The sequence below is a fragment of the Tiliqua scincoides genome, chromosome 1 (genome assembly GCF_035046505.1).
Source record: "Tiliqua scincoides isolate rTilSci1 chromosome 1, rTilSci1.hap2, whole genome shotgun sequence".
NCBI classification, from domain to species: domain Eukaryota; kingdom Metazoa; phylum Chordata; class Lepidosauria; order Squamata; family Scincidae; genus Tiliqua; species Tiliqua scincoides.
The window spans coordinates 38,762,966-38,780,843 of NC_089821.1; the positions used below are offsets into that span (position 1 = coordinate 38,762,966).

Below are 17,878 nucleotides of genomic sequence, written 5' to 3' on the forward strand. Positions count from 1 at the left end.
GGCACAAACAAGTCCTCACAGTCTAAGCACTTTCATTCCATCATAAAACATCTAGACATTGAGGCAGCAACCTAAAGAGACAAAAGTAGAAATACTCCAATTGGTTGTGTCTATATAGACTCAGAAACCAAGCAATATTAATCTGTTTTCCGTGACTATCTACAGAGTTTTTTCATCACTCAGGCCCCAGTAGTTTCAAATGCTTACATATTCATTCACTGAGACTAATTGGGGTTGTGGTTGACTCTACAAACATAGCATGGTGAGAATCTTAGATGAACTTAAGTACAGATAGCTGACAATTATCCAAATGTTTAAACATGGTCCTACATGAAAGCTGTACAATTAAATGTTCTTTGCAATTCTTTGTTTTTGCTCTACTACTTAACAGGGGGAAAAAATCACTTGACTTAAGAACATAAGAACAGCCCCACTGGATCAGGCCATAGGCCCGTCTAGTCCAGCTTCCTGTATCTCACAGCGGCCCACCAAATGCCCCAGGGAGCACACGAGATAACAAGAGACCTCATCCTGGTGCCCTTCCTTGCATCTGGCATTCTGACATAATCCATTTCTAAAATCAGGAGGTTGCGCATACACATCATGGCTTGTACCCCATAATGGATTTTTCCTCCAGAAACTTGTCCAATTCCCTTTTAAAGGCGTCTAGGCTAGACGCCAGCACCATATCCTGTGGCAAGGAGGTCCACAGGCCGACCACACGCTGAGTAAAGAAATATTTTCTTTTGTCTGTCCTAACCCGCCCAACACTCAATTTTAGTGGATGTCCCCTGGTTCTGGTATTATGTGAGAGTGTAAAGAGCATCTCCCTATCCACTCTGTCCATCACCTGCATAATTTTGTATGTCTCAATCATGTCCCCCCTCAGGCGTCTCGTTTCTAGGCTGAAGAGGCCCAAACGCCGTAGCCTTTCCTCATAAGGAAGGTGCCCCAGCCCAGTAATCATCTTAGTCACTCTCTTTTGCACCTTTTCCATTTCCACTATGTCTTTTTTGAGATGCGGCGACCAGAACTGGACACAATACTCCAGGTGTGGCCTTACCATCGATTTGTACAATGGCATTATAATACTAGCCGTTTTGTTCTCAATACCCTTCCTAATGATCCCAAGCATAGAATTGGCCTTCTTCACTGCCGCCGCACATTGGGTCGACACTTTCATGGACCTGTCCACCACCACCCCAAGATCTCTCTCCTGATCTGTCACAGACAGCTCAGAACCCATCAGCCTATATCTAAAGTTTTGATTTTTTGCCCCAATGTGCATGACTTTACACTTACTGACATTGAAGCGCATCTGCCATTTTGCTGCCCATTCTGCCAGTCTGGAGAGATCCTTCTGGAGCTCCTCACAATCACTTCTGGTCTTCACCACTCGGAAAAGTTTGGTGTCGTCTGCAAACTTAGCCACTTCACTGCTCAACCCTGTCTCCAGGTCATTTATGAAGAGGTTGAAAAGCACCGGTCCCAGGACAAATCCTTGGGGCAAACCGCTTTTCACCTCTCTCCATTGTGAAAATTGCCCATTGGCACCCACTCTCTGATTCCTGGCCTCCAACCAGTTCTCAATCCACAAGAGGACCTGTCCTCTAATTCCCTGACTGTGGAGTTTTTTCAGTAGTCTTTGGTGAGGGACCGTGTCAAACGCCTTCTGAAAGTCCAGATATATAATGTCCACAGGTTGTCCCGCATCCACATGCCTGTTGACCTTTTCAAAGAATTCTATAAGGTTCGTGAGGCAAGACTTACCCTTACAGAAGCCATGCTGACTCCCTCAGCAAGGCCTGTTCGTCTATGTGTTTTGAGATCCTATCTTTGATGAGGCATTCCACCATCTTACCCGGTATGGATGTTAGGCTGACCGGCCTATAGTTTCCCGGGTCCCCCCTCTTTCCCTTTTTAAAAATAGACGTGACATTTGCTATCCTCCAATCTTCTGGCACCGTGGCCGTTTTGAGGGACAAGTTGCATACCTTAGTCAAGAGGTCTGCAACTTCATTCTTCAATTCCTTAATAACTCTTGGGTGGATGCCATCAGGGCCCGGTGACTTATTGATCTTTAATTTATCAATGAGGTCTGAAACATCTTCTCTTTCAACCTCTATCTGACCAATTCCTTGGTCAGGAGGGGCCGTTTGGGCAGCTGTATTTGCCCGAGGTCTTCTGCCATGAAGACAGATGCAAAGAACTCATTTAATTTCTCTGCCATCTCTTAAGTGTCCTTTTATCTCCCCTTTCCCTCCCTCACCATCCAGAGGGCCAACCGCTTCTCTGGCGGGTTTCCTGCTTCTAACATATTTGAAGAAGCTTTTATTATTCCCCTTAATGTTGCTGGCCATGCGTTCCTCATAGTCTCGCTTGGCCTTAACAGACTTAAGATGTTAATGTAGTGTTTTGACAAGTATGGAAGAAAATATTGTGGTGGCATCAGGGATCAGCAAAAACATGCACTAGCCAAGGATCCATGCTTATCAGAGGGCCCAACCAGCCAGACCCAACCCCTCAACCATCACTAGTGGGGGCAGTGGTTGGACTTAATAATTAGTCTGTGAAACTCCTTGGTACAGGCTGTGGTGATGCCTTTAAAGGGGGATTGTTGGAGTGACCCTTGGGGGAGCAACCAAGCCCCCGGGCTAGGTTTCTGGATAAGTGCAGGAAAGAATCAGGGAGCCAAGGAAGAGGCGAGAGACAGACTTTTGGATTCAAAGCAGAGAGAGAGAAAAGCTGATTCTACTAGCCTCCTCCTGTGTTTTTATTGTACTTGCAACATTAACAGCTACATTCAGTTCTCAGATAAAGCCACATTAGAATCTCATACAGGGGTGAGAACAATGGGTGCTTCTTCACAGAGTGCTGTATCAGCTATTGTCACACTTCGGCCTGAGAACTAGCATCCCTGTTGGCATGCCGTAACAAGGGGGGGTTTGCCCGCAATTGCCATATTATCAAGGCTTTCTGTGTGCTTCTGCTTAAACAGCACTAAAACACCACAATTCCCCTTTTTTATTTATTTAAATTTGAGATAGCATTTGGCATTGTGGGGTCATTTGACACCATGCAAAATGGACATTGGGATTTCACCATGAATTACATTTACATTATAAGACATTGCATCATGAGCTATGCAAACATTGGGAAAGTTTAAAAACTTGGTTACATACTATGCACTCCCTTAAGGGGGGTGCTGAATGACTATCTTTTAACACAATTATAAAAAGCAAAAACAAACATAAGAACAACAACATTGAACTTTTTATTAGGGGTTCTTGGTTCACTGGATGTCTTCAGGAAACTTTAGTGCCATGCATCTTCACGCACTGTGCTGACACTTAAAACATTTCTGTGAAAATAAACAGAATAGCAGAATCTTGCTGCTAAGTTATTAATGAAGCTTGCCCTTTTACTCTGGGTCCGGCAATTATCTGTAAAAGCACATGGGGGGTAAAAGCACATTATATTTGCATTTAGTGTTTTACTTAATAAGACAGGGAGGCTTGAGCCTTGTAAAGTGTTGCTTAAATATGATCTCATATCCCTCGTTTTTTTTAATTATTTAAATAGAAAAATTGTAAGATGCACTGTGTATGTGTGTTGCAAGGTCTAAGATGTTATAGGACATATGCTTAGGTTTGAAAACAAACTGAGCAGGCAGAAGTGGTGATCATTCTTAGGCCTTTAGTTGTTTAAACATCTCAAGGGATTATTTCTAAGCATTGAGAATGAATGTGAAAGTTAGAATTTTGCAAAAGGTTGTAACACAGCGTTTCAAGGGAACATTTTTAAGCATTGAGAGAGTGTTAGAGTTAGAAGTGAGAGTGAGTGAAGTTACATCAACATCTTAAGGGATTTATGTCTAAGCATTGAGTATGTGTGTGAGATTCAGAAGTGAGAAGAAGAGAAAAGTTTGTATGTGTGTTATTACAATGTGGGGTTCTCTCCTTGAAACACATACATTTTTTACTAGAAACAATTCTGTTGTTCCATCTTACACATACAATTTACATACTCTCTGCAGTCAGCAAATGGCATTGCACTTTTAATCACAATGACTTCATTTCTCATAACCATTGTATGACTTACTCTGGCCTTTGAAATGCAACATAACTGTTGCTAAACTGCTATCTTTTGCACTCTCTGTGAGAATCTGAACTTTGAACTGGAAATAACCTTGTGTAAACCTTTCTGATATAGTTAAACCACTACAACTAATTTAAAATATTACTATCTGCTAGTCACTTGTATATGAAAACAAAAAGGCCTTAAGGGCTTGATTAAAACTATGGGATTTTGATGGAACAGAATACCAGAAAATCATTTTCTGATGAAACAGAATGGGATCAAAAAATCTTTTTCCTGATGAATTTAAACCATGGGATCAGGAGAAATTTTTTGATGCAGCAGAATGGGATCATAAAATCATTTTCTTGGTGAATTCAGGGAGGTCCTTTAAGGGCCTGATGAAAGCCTTGGGATCAGGAAAGGTTTCTGATGGAACAGGATAGAATCAGTCAAAGCTATGGGAACAGGGACACTTTTTAAAGCCTGAATAGCTTTGTTATTACCTTTACATAAACATCTTAATAAAAAGAGGTGTAGTTCTGACTAATGACAGAATAAGGTTTAGTTTGACTTTAAAGCTGTGATAACTGCTGCTGGTGGACAAAATGGCTGATGGTTGCCGTTCTGAAAGGTGTGTGGAATGAGAGACACTGAAAAGTTAGGAAACTACTACAAACTAAACTGAAAGGGAGGGGTGAGTTTAGCTTGTTGGTAGCAGTTTGAGGATCAGAACTGGAGCCAAGGTGTTTAAAGCTCTCTTGTACAATTTGCTCTTGTTATAAAGTGTGGTTTTGTGTTTTTTTTTCTGACTTTCCCTTTGGTATGTAACTACCCCCCTGGTTGGAAACCCATCAGTGAACACTGTGATTGCTTTAGGGATGGGAGTTGGGCGTCTGACTGCTGTAAGGCTGCTGCAAGGAGACTAGCTTTGTGGCTGTGGGTGCCTATATTCTGGCAAGTTCTAATCATGTCTGCCAGAGTTAAGTTCTGGACTGCTGATAAGGGTTGAAGTGCCTTTCTGCAGTCCTCATTGGCATTGTCTATAGCAAGTTTCATTAACAGCTCTTCTGCTGCTTCATTATTGTCCACTTGCTTGCCAATGGCTTCCTGGAGGCAGTTCACAAAATCCACGTAGGATTCTGCCGCCCCCTGCCTAATTGTTGCAAAAGACTTTCCAGGAAGCCCTGTTACAGGGACTTTATGTAAAGCCCGTAGTGCACAATTGGCTGTTTCACTTAAATACTGGTCCCCTAGTTGTACCTGCATGTCTGTAGTGCTGAATTGGCCTTCTCCTGCTAGCTGTTCCCAAATTACGTTGTTTTGTGGATTTTGTGCGCGCAGGCGTGCAGCGTGGATTTCACAAGTTTGGCGAAACTCATTAAGCCACACTGCATTTTGTGCAGGAGTTAAAACCATGCGCATGAGAGATTTCCAGTCATAAGGAACTAGACGGTATGCATTGGCAATTCCTTCTAGCAACCCTCTGGAATAGGTGCTTGTGATGCCAAAATCCTTGAGTGCAACCCTTACCTCCTTCAGTGCTGAATAAGGAAGAGTTTGCCACACTGTAGTAACCTGTCCTTGTGCATCGTGACCCTGCACCACAGGACAGAGCCAGGATAGCTCGAGGGATTCTTCTGCTGTTGAATTCTCTAACTTCATGGCCTGGCGAGCCATGGCTTCCATGAAGGGGGGTTGTCTACTGTTTGGTGGTTCTTTTTGCTCTAACAGAGCTGGTGCAGAAGGGGGAGGAGGAGAAATACAAGGGCTTTTAGAAGGAGCATTGTTACTCTCCTGCCCTGGTGGCTCTGACTTTGGAGTGCAGCTTTTGACAGCATTTAAACAAAGATGCCACAAATGAAGAACTTGAATAGAAGCCCGGGGTTCTTTATGTAAAGTTTCTCCTATACGTTCCCAATCATGTACCCTAAAAGTGCCTGCCTCCAGATACCATGGGCATTGTTCTCCAATTATGCGCACTAAGTCTGTGACCTCCTGCGAGGAAACAGAATGCTGTGCTTTTCGAAGGAGGAACCGTAAGTCATTGCGATGATGCTCTTGTTCAGCCGAAAGGCTGGAACCCATACTCACCTGGGATCCCAAAGGATGATTGACGCGTCTGTAAACTGTGCAAGGCAAGGTGAGCGGGCTGTAGTCTGCGTGGTCCCTGTTCCAGGGTCAGATGAAGCAATGACTGGGAAGCAACCCGAAACAGGCTACTTGATATAAAAAAGAGCAAAGAAGCTTGTTTCCTATACTTAGCTGGCCCCACGTCAGAGCACCTGGTATAGCTACAATAGCGTTGAGAAGCAACTTGACTTCAGAGACAGGATGCTTATAAGAACAGATGCAGTGAAAAGTCAGAGAGGCAGAATAAACCCGAATGTAGCAACGCAAGGCTGCCTGGGAGACACACAAGACTGTATCTTGTTGCCTGAGGGAGAGTGCTAAAGCAGAAGCACTCTGAGGGTTTGAAAACTGGAGCAACAGAAAGTCAAAGCAATGAATGGGAGGTAGCCAGAGGACAAGCAGCCTGTCTACTATACCTGATTGTTGCAGAGGGTCCCTGTTCTAGGATTAGAGGTCCCTGTTCTGGGATTAGAAGTCCTGTTCTGGGATTAGATGTCCCTGTTCGGCCGCCAGATGTTGCAGTGACCCTTGGGGGAGCAACCAAGCCCCCGGGCTAGGTTGCTGGATAAGTGCAGGAAAGAATCAGGGAGCCAAGGAAGAGACGAGAGACAGACTTTTGGATTCAAAGCAGAGAGAGAGAAAAGCTGATTCTACTAGCCTCCTCCTGTGTTTTTATTGTACTTGCAACATTAACAGCTACATTCAGTTCTCAGATAAAGCCACATTAGAATCTCATACAGGGGTGAGAACAATGGGTGCTTCTTCACAGAGTGCTGTATCAGCTATTGTCATACTTCGGCCTGAGAACTAGCATCCCTGTCGGCATGCCGTAACAAGGGGGGGTTTGCCCGCAATTGCCATATTATCAAGGCTTTCTGTGTGCTTCTGCTTAAACAGCACTAAAACACCACAGGGGATCAAACAGATTTCTGGAGGGAAAGACCATTACAGGTTACAAGCTGTGTTGGGTATGTGCAACCTCCTGATTTTAGAATTAGGCTACCTCCTATTACGAGATGTAAGGGAGGGCACCAAGATGCATGTCTCTTGTTGTCTTATGGACTCCCTGAGGCATCTGGTGGGCCACTATAAGATACAGAAAGCTGAACTAGATGGGCTTTTGGCCTGATCCAGCAGGGCTCTTCTTATGTTCTTATGACTGAGCTGGAGTACCATGTACAGAATGGTACTCTAGGATGGCAAGCAGCCTGATGCTGCCACTGGATATTACTGGGTGTTATAGAATTTAAATAATGGTGAACAACTCTGGTCCAAATTATTGCTCTTTTTTCCATAAGATTTTTCATCAGTGGTTTGGGTCATCAGCGAGTAGTTTTACATTTTTTCAATATAGTATTTCAACCAATTTGTGGGTAGAAGTGGACTTTAGGAAAAAAACAGGAAATGCCACCAAAAATGATACACACATTCCTGTCAATTTATTCTTGCCTACAATATGTAATAAAACAGAATCCCTACCCTAATGTCATCACACTATGCATTTTTTCCAAACTCCAGTAGGGATGCCTAGTGTGGTAGAGCCACTATAGGGGAATATATACCCTGATGATATCAGGATATAAGATGTTACTGCATGTGATGTGTGGGGAGAACTCAACACAGATCTGCCGTTTTGTCAAGATCTACCTTTTCTGTGAAGCCCTTTGCTTGTCCTTCCCCAGTCCCCACATTACATTGTAACAAAACCTAAGTAATAGCCCAATTTAATGTAAATCATACATGGCGAGGAAGTGGCTCCAGTGCAAGTTACACTGCATCCAGCAGGGGATTTTTGGCTGCTGAAGGTCTCCTCTGGGAAAAGGGACATTTGTCCTCTTGCCCTGGAATAAGCCCCAGTAGCCCCAATGGGTCAACTTGGACCTATGCCAGCGATAACCAAGGAAGCACCTATCTCAAAACCAGATCAAAAAGCAGACTGGAAAAAATCGAAATAATCAGTGTCATAGTATGGGCAGCTGATCTCTTACCACCTGTATCCTAAACAGTTTTCATTGAAATATAGCAATTTCTAATATGAATAGTGTCCAAATGATTCTTAAATCATTGCTCATTGTTAAGCATTCTCTTAAGGCGATGGTTCTCAATTTTTTTTCAACTGGCAGCTCCCTTGACCTACTGAGCCATTGGCCATGGATCCCCATTAGGGCTACAATCCCCCCCTTGTATAGGGGGCAGGTTTTTTGAGAGAATTTCACAGCTCCCCTGGCTGATTTCTGCAGCTCCCCGGGGAGCCACGGCTCACAGTTTAGGAACCACTGTCTTAAGGGGTTCAGAGGTTGACTTGGCCAGATGAACCATCTTCTGGGCATAAGCCCAGTGCCAATGTCCAACATGGTCCAGCTCTGAAGCAGGGAGGGATCAAAAATACGTAACTTTTTTGTGTAAGATATCGATACGTGACAAAATGACTGCCTAGTCATAAGAACATAATAACATAAGAACAGCCCCACTGGATCAGGCCATAGGCCCATCCAGTCCAGCTTCCTGTATCTCACAGCGGCCCACCAAATGCCCCAGGGAGCACACCAGATAACAAGAGACCTCATTCTGGTGCCCTCCCTTGCATCTGGTATTCTGACATAGCTCATTTCTAAAATCAGGAGGTTGCACATACACATCAGGACTTGTAACCCATGATGGATTTTTCCTCCAGAAACTTGTCCAATCCCCTTTTAAAGGCGTCCAGGCCAGACAACATCATCACATCCTGTGGCAAGGAGTTCCACAGACCAACCACACGCTGAGTAAAGAAATATTTTCTTTTGTCTGTCCTAACTCTCCTAACACTCAATTTTAGTGGATGTCCCCTGGTTCTGGTGTTACGTGAGAGTGTAAAGAGCATTTCTCTATCCACTCTGTCCATCGCCGGCATAATTTTGTATGTCTCAATCATGTCCCCCCTCAGGCGCCTCTTTTCTAGACTGAAGAGGCCCAAACGCCATAGCCTTTCCTCATAAGGAAGGTACCCCAGCCCAGTAATAATCTTAGTTGCTCTCTTTTGAACCTTTTCCATTTCCGCTATGTCTTTTTTGAGATGCGGCGACCAGAACTGGACACAATACTCCAGGTGTGGCCTTACCATCAATTTGTACAACGGCATTATAATATTAGCTGTTTTGTTCTCAATACCTTTTCTAATGATCCCAAGCATAGAATTGGCCTTCTTTACTGTCGCCGCACATTGGGTCGACACTTTCATGGACCTGTCCACCACCACCCCAAGATCTCTCTCCTGATCTGTCACAGACAGCTCAGAACCCATCAGCCTATATGTAAAGTTTTGATTTTTCGCCCCCGTGTGCATGACCTTACGCTTACTGACATTGAAGCGCATCTGCCATTTTGCTGCCCATTCTGCCAGTCTGGAGAGATCCTTCTGGAGCTCCCACAATCACTTCTGGTCTTCACCACTCAGAAAAGTTTGGTGTCGTCTGCAAACTTAGCCACCTCACTGCTCAACCCTGTCTCCAGGTCATTTATGAAGGGGTTGAAGAGCACTGGTCCCAGGACAGATCCTTGGGGCACACCGCTTTTCACTTCTCTCCATTGTGAAAATTGCCCATTGACACCCACTCTTTGTTTCCTGGTCTTCAACCAGTTCTCAATCCATGAGAGGACCTGTCCTCTAATTCTCTAATTCCTGTAATCTCACAGGAAAACGTGATAAAATTAGTGCAGTTGGGTAGGATTTAGCAGAAAGTCTCCAGTAAACACTACTTAGACCCTATTCCAGGGCTTTCAAAGCCACTTATAGAAAAATGTGTGAAATTAATTTACTTCACTCTTACTCTTCACTAGTTACTTAAATTTATTGGAAATCAGGTGAAAAAGTAAGAAGGCTTTTACACTTATAGGCTTAAGATGGCCATAAACAGAAGTGCTATTTCAGGAATTCAGCTGGTTGGTATTTCAAAAACACATTTCTAGTGAGATGACTGTGTGTGGGAGAAATCTGTTCACAAAACTGTGTCCATAGATTCAGTAGTGTTTTTTAGGAAAATGTTAAAAAATTTGCTGCTGTTCAGACTGACTCTTTAGAGGAAATATTTACAGATGCAATGATACCAATATACCATAGATACTTGCCTGTAGTACATAAAATTTTTGCCAAGTAATCAAGCTCCAATTATCACTTTGCCTTATCTCCAGGTCAGTCAGAGGGCAGAGCCTTTCAACTCTGAAAAGTTTCCTTTCTTTCTCAAGCAGCAGGCAGGCACAGCTGATTAGAAGCAATGCAGAGATCATTTGTTTCTACAGCAACTGGGAAAACTCCACTTCTACAGTCACTGGGAAACACCAGTCAAAGTTAACCTTTTATTCTCCTTCCTTCTTTCCCTTTTGCAAATGCTGCTACAACCTGGTTCTGTTTTTTCAACACCAGGATGGGATCCTCCTTTCCATTTGAAACGAAGTCCCAGGCTACAATTCAGTGCACCATTATTTAAGAATAACACCCATGGAAAGTAGTGGGTCTGCTTCTGAGTAAAAAGGGTTGCAAATATCTCATCTCTCTGCTGTGAATTTAATTGCACACTCCCAGTTATGTGTTATAAGTTGTATGTTATATGTAGAGCTTCTGGCTTAACACACCAGACACCTTTAAGGTGGATTTGATTCATGGTTCTCCTGCAGTGGTTCCCCAACCTTTTTCATTCACATATCCCTTGGCAGCCCATTTCCATAAATTGTACCCTTCAAATTAGCAAAATGTTTGTAATAATACAAGCCCTCATCTCCTCTCAGACTTCATGTATTCATCACATATTTTCTCTTTTCATCTGTTTGGAAAACAGAAGACTCTGCCTTTGCACTGTTTTGCACCAGAAGTGTGCTGAGAAATTCTGGGTATTGGCAACCTTCAGTCTCGAAAGACTATGGTATCGCGCTCTGAAAGGTGGTTCTGGCACAGCGTCTAGTGTGGCTGAAAAGGCCAATCCGGGAGTGACAATCCCTTCCACACCTGGAGCAAGTGCAGTCTGTCCCTGGTCTGTCTCCCTGGCTATGGGCCTTCCTTCTTTGCCTCTTAGCCTCAGACTGTTGGCAAAGTGTCTCTTCAAAAATTCTGGGTTGAATGAAAAATGAGAAATTCTGGGTGATTGATCACTTTCCATATTATGTTTCAGCTTTTTTACTGTGCTGGTTTTCAATCACTGGTTCATACATGAATTGATGACCAAAAACTAGCTATTGGTGGGGCTTTCACAACCGACTAGCTACCTCCCTTCCTGCCTTGCTGGTCCTTGCAAGGCATTCTGGAGCACAACCTGCCTTTTTTTTTTTTTTTGCCATTATTCCATTCTTTTTCACGTACCCCTAAAGGTCCTGTGGAGTGTCCCTGGGAGTACATGAATACCAGGTTGGGAACCACTGTTTTACTGGTATATTGTTTACAGTGCACTTACTCTGATAGTGTTTACAAAAAGGTGGTGAAGACCAGAATTTATAAAGAATAAAAATGTATCTTATGATCTTTTACTATGTTTTTAATAAATTAGAGACTATTGTTCTTAGGTAACAATTAGTGGTAGGTTATTTTTCAGGATCTGGCCTCAGGTAAAATCAGACAAAACTATAGTCAGACACACCAGCCTTATCTAAGGGTCATAGAAAATTCCATGATTGTTGGCTCAAAACCTGCCCTTGACTTATCTGTGGGGTTGACTTATAGGCGAGTGTCTGCGGTAGTTTCGGGTTTGTATATTTGATCAGGCTGCTCTGAGGAAGCCTAAAGCATGCTAGAATTGACTAGTATAAGCTCCCTTATGCAAATGTGAAGCCCTACGTGCAAGCCAAGTGGTGAGGGGAGGCCAAATCCTGCAGGGAGTACGGGGATGTCTCCATGGAATTCCATATTTAGCACAACTTTGTATTATATATTCCAAATATTGATAAAAATTGTCAGTGACAGATATAATATGGTTATAATGACAGAGACAGTTATGATAGTGACATTTATAATACAGTTATAATATGAAAGGCCAATTGCACAATCACATGACAGAAAGGTAGCAGAATACTGTATCTTGCTTTGTACTTTGAACAAATTATTGGACATTTACAGCCCAGCTGGACTTTTCAGCCCAATTACCCTCACCAGTGGAATTTGGTTTCCATTACCTCAAGGACCCTGACAGGTGTCCCCTTACCTCAAGGAGAGTTGCTGGTGCCTTAGATGGTAATGAACTGGGTATAGGAACATAGGAGGGAAATTCTGGGCAGAGGTTATGGATATGAAGTACATAAAGGTAGAGTTCTCTAAAATATTGGGGGGGGGGGAAATCTGAAGAATGAACTCCAAGAACCAAATCAAACATTCAGAAAGACTGCATTGAGCAGTTGGGGCAGTACTACTTTAAAATGGAGAAGAGGGATTAGGTTCCCCTCCGATGCACACTTACCTAGGAGTAAGCACCATTGACTATAATGGAATTTACTTCAGAATAGAACATGCATAGGATTGGGCTGTAAGGGTTCAAATGCTCCCTGACCTCTCAAAATTCACCATGTGGAAAACTGGGGTTCCAAGAATTCTGGCTTAGTTTTCCTCTAATTTCGAATTCTCCATGTATTTTTAAAAATGGTGAGGGATGATTCCAATATGTGATTCTCACCACTTATATCCTAGATTGGTAAACTCCTCAAAGGACAGAGCCTTTGATTGATAGATAGATAGATAGATAGATAGATAGATAGATAGATAGATAGATAGATAGATAGATAGATAGATAGATAGATAGATAGATAGATAGTAAAAGCTTAGCAATGGAACAAGTTTGAAAGACAAAGCAAAATATTCTTTCTTGGGAAGATCTCAAGCGATACTCTGACCTATCAAAAGCAAAGAGATGTCTCTGATGAAAATGCTTTTAATGCATGTATCTGCCTGTTTATGGAACAGACCTATCTAATAACTCTTTAACATTTTTAGATTAACTTTTTGAAGACTGAAATGGAGAGGAAGAGCAAAATGATCAGGGATCTCCAAAATGAGGTAAGAGAACCGTCAATGGTCAGAAACATATTTTAAACAACTGGTTATATTAGGTATAAATGAGATATAACTTCAATCATTTGTATACACATTTGTGGTTTTTTTGTTTTTAATGTGGAAATGTTCCCTTACTTGGAGAAGACTTCTGGGACGGCTCCTAAAATTGAGTGTTGGGAGTGTTAGGACAGACAAAAGAAAATATTTCTTTACTTAGCATGTAGTTGGTCTGTGGAACTCCTTGCCACAGCATGTGGTGATGGCATCTGGCCTAGATGCCTTTAAAAGGGAATTGGACAAGTTTCTGGTGGAAAAATCCACTACTGGTTACAAGCCATAATGGGTATGTGCAACCTCCTGATTTTAGAAATGGGCTACGCCAGAATGCCAGATGCAAGGGAGAGCACCAGGATGCAGGTCTCTTGTTGTCTTATGTGCTCCCTGAGGCATTTGGTGGGCCAGATACAGGAAGCTGGATTAGATGGGCCTGATCCATTGGGGCTGTTCTTATGTTCTTCTCCTGCAGGATGCAGCGTGTGCTCCTGTGACGTGGCTGCAAGGGTGGGGTGGTTTTGATAGGATTGCGCTGTTGATCACCTTTGTTGTTCATTTAAATTTAGCTGCATTTTTACTGATATCTTTCATGTAGATGAGTGAGGAGGATGAGCAGAGCTCTGGAGGACAAACCTTGTGAGGAAATGTTGTGGGAACTTAGTATGTTTAGCCTGGAGAAGAGAAGGCTGAAAGGGAATATGATAGTTCTCTTCAGATATCTGAAGGGCTATCATACGGAACAAATTTGTTCTTCACAGCTTTTGAGAGTAGAACTAAATCAAATGGGTACAAACTGCTGGAGATGAGATTTTGGTTGGACATCAGGAAGAAATTATTGATGATAAAGATGGTTTAGCAGTGGAACAGCTTCCGAGGGAGGTGATGGATTGTCTCTTGGTGGAGACCTTCAAGCAGAGGCTTGACAGGCACCTGATGAAGATACTCTAGGGTAGGTATTGGCAACCTATGACCCATAGACTGAATCTAGCCCATCAGCCGAAGTAATACGGCCCTCATGGAGCTTGGCTTGGGAGGCAAAGCCTCCCGCCTAAGTAACCACTTGCCTAACTAGGAATGGCAGAGTCACCCACCCAGGCTTGTGGAGTCCCTGTGCTGTTGTGTGCCAGAGAGGCTCAGCAAGTCTCGGTGGGTGTAGGATGACCAAACACAATGGAAGACAGAGTTCCTATACCTTCAACCGTTGTAGAGAAGAGATAATTTTGGCAGGTGCAGCTTTTTAAACCTTTCCATTTTGAGCTGCACCTGCCAAAATTCCCTTGTCTATACAGTGATTAAAGGTATATGCACTCTGACCTCCATTATATCTGGTCACCTGGGCAGGCGGTTCTGCCATTCCCTGTCAGACGCACAAGCCATGCTCTGTGTAGGCTACTTCCAGGTACTCAGCAACCCAGAATTTTGGTGGTGATTTGATTTTGTCACCCCCAAATGTCCAGCCCCTTTCAACAAAAAGGTTGCCAACCCCAGTTCTGCAGGGTTTATCTGCTACAGGCTGAGGTTTGGACTAAATGGCCTTGTGGGTCCCTTCCAACTCTATGATTCTATATATCACTGAAAGTAATATAGAAAATATCCACATGATTTTTTTCACTTCTCTGTCACAACTGCATCACTGGTATAATATGCAGAATGGGAAAATCTGATCCTAAGAAATGCCACTGTGAGTGATGTTTGCAGCCACCTCTGTTAGACACTGGCCTCTACTGCTAGTGACTGACATAACTGATGTCCCCTGCAAATTGTTTTTTGCCTACTTGGAGCCCAATCCTAAATACTCTCAGCCCCGGTGCTGAGCTCCAGCAACAGCATTGGCTGTCACAAATGTGCCATAATGCACATCTGTGGCACCCGGAGAGGTGGACCACTTTGCGCTGCGCCTCAGCGCCGCATGGAGAACCAGCCAGTGCCCCAGCAGTGCTGGCTGGCAGTAAATAGTTTTGCAGCACATTGGAGGCAGGGAGTGGGTGGAACAGGGTGTGAAGAGGGCGGTACAGGGGGAAGAACCAGGACAGAAGGGGGTGGGACACGACATGGCCCAAGTTTCTCAATTTTGTGCTGGCAAAATAGCTGACACAGACTTGAGAAGCCCCATTTTGGGGCTTTGGACTTCCCCTGAGGAGACCTCTGGCCTCGGTGGTGCGCTGAATGCAGCAGTAGCTGTTTTGTTACTGCTGCACCCAGTGGGGCTGCCGCTTTAGGACTGGGCTGCCCATTGTTCACATACATATGTCCACATTTCACATACATATGCTGCCATTTATGCCCTTCTGTTGGCCAGCCCAATAGGCAGCACAAGCATCTGTCCAAGATGGCAGTATTCAATAGGCACCCGATTAATTTAGAAAACCTTCAAATAGGAACACACTCTGTTGTTCCTTCTGCAACACTGATAGGCAGCAGGTGTATTTCCCTACCCTTAATGTTTTTGTTATTTCTTTCACTCCATTCATGTACAGGGATGCAACTGGAAAAGAAACCTTTATAAAAACCCACAATCCTGACCCAAACAGTCCCCAAGAAGGCTTACAATAGAAACAAAATTAATCAGATCAGCAGCAATAAAACCAACAAGTATCTTTGTACTTTTTTTTTTTTTTTAAAAAAGGCCAACGTTTTTTATTAGCTCCAAATCTCTTCTTTCAGGCTAGAAGTGACATTAAGAGATAACCCCACTTAGGCTTCTGTCTAATGTTTCCGATAGTTTTTAGTACATTTGGGGGTTTGCAGCTCCTCCAACTGTTTAAAACATTTGATACTAGATAGAATGAAGAGCTTTGAACTTCTGTGCCATTTATATTATACATATCAGCTTGGCTGGAACATTTGTCACCCACTAGCTCCTGCTAGACAATTTCATTTTCCATCTGTACTCTCACAAACCTCTTTCAATGGGAATTGTGTTAAAATGTCTGTCAGGGAGTCATACAAAACTTAAGTTCTCTTTTCACATAAAATGCTTTAAAAAACGCATGAAAATAAAAGGTATGAAATGGGATCTTACGGCTGCTTGGGGACTGCCTGTATTGGTTCAGTGCCTAATGAATTTTGATGAATGCTGTGTTGTTTTTTTAAAACAAGATTATAACTTAGTTGTGCTTTCATCAGCATGTTTCACTGAGCAAAAATGCAAAATGGAAGTCTTTATTGTAAATGTCCTGGTAGTTTCGATGCATTGTTTAGGCTCTAATCATGCTATTCCATAAAGTTTACTTTTTCCATTGTTTAATAGTTCCAAAGAGGCATTGAAAGGCTCTGTGCAGGATTGTACACAATAGATTTTTCATGGGCATCATGAATATGATTGCCACTGTTTTTTCCTCCCTAGCCCCATGCATCTCTCAGACGATGTGAGCCCTGTCTATATCTAGTACGCCATCTTTACATATTACATTCCAATTCAAATGTCTTAGCTCTCATCATTTCCTCGTAATGTGCAAAGATATCCCAAAAGCCATGGGCTAAAGGCTAATTTTGATCCTGCACCCGAACACCACCCGAGCATGAATTCTCAGTGTTACCTTCTTTCCATTAGAACTGCAGTGAAATTGCTTTGAATGCAAGTAGCAATATTCACTTTATAGAAAAAGGATTACATTTGTACAGATGTGTGCAACTACTTTTTTAAGATATAGATAGAGGCTCACCATTTGATGGGATTGTGCTGATGAATCATGACTATTGGAAAAAGGGAGAAAGCAAATGTTCCCATCACAGATTACTTGACCACAACATTGTTAGCATGTAACGTAGAGCAAAAGTACATACATACAGTTATCCATATAAACCCACAAGTGTTACTGACCATGAAAATATTTATTTGCTCACCTGACTTTACACAGGTTGAGCCTGTTTATCCATGGATTTTTTATCCACAAATCTGGCTGAACACGGGTCCCCTGGACCCACATTGAGCCAGACTTGGCTCAGCATGAACCCACCGAAGGTGACCAGAGCTGTGCTGGAGCTGTGACCAGAGGTTGGTGTTTCCTGGGTGTTTCCTCAGGAAAGGATCCCTCATGGATAATGACCACCTGCACTAGTCATTTGTTGGCAGTGGTCAGCACTGTTTGCTTATACTGCATCAACAGCTAACAAGTTAACAATCTTCCTATTTGCAAACAATTTCCTTCCTGTTTGCTGGGTGCAGTTGCTGCTTGCTACTACTGGTGTACCTGGAGAGGTCAGGGGGCAAATGCCCTGGGGCACAACCATGAACCCGTCCCCCCGCTGCTTTTTTTTTTTTCTTAGACCTACAGAAGGCCTAAAAACATCACAACCGGAAGTGATTTTTTGGGCTTTCCGGAGGCATCAGAAGGCCTACTGGGGGCCAGGGAGGCTTCTCTGGCCCTCAGAAGGCCTAAAAATGTCACTTCTAGGTTTCTCTGAAGTTTAGGCTTAGGTGGGCATTTTGCAGTCCTGGCCCTGGGTGGCAGAGGACCAGGTTCGCAATTGCTCACCACCAGCAAATATGGGACAGCCTGTCTTTTACAAAGCTCCTACACAGAGTCCAGTGAGTACAGGTGGATGTTCTTTAAGCTTATAGTTCAACTGTATTGATCATTTATAAAGGAACTTTTCTGGGAT

At 43.1% G+C, this 17,878-nt stretch overlaps 1 protein-coding gene across 1 annotated transcript in view; it reads left to right on the forward strand.

The window, feature by feature from the left end:
- The window catches only part of LUZP2 (leucine zipper protein 2), a 221,576-nt gene that overhangs the window by 11,681 nt on the left and 192,017 nt on the right, over window positions 1-17,878 (forward strand). Inside the window, exon 2 of the mRNA XM_066639890.1 lies at window positions 13,160-13,222. Within this exon, the coding sequence (XP_066495987.1) occupies window positions 13,160-13,222 (63 nt within the window). The remainder of the gene's footprint in view (window positions 1-13,159; window positions 13,223-17,878) is intronic.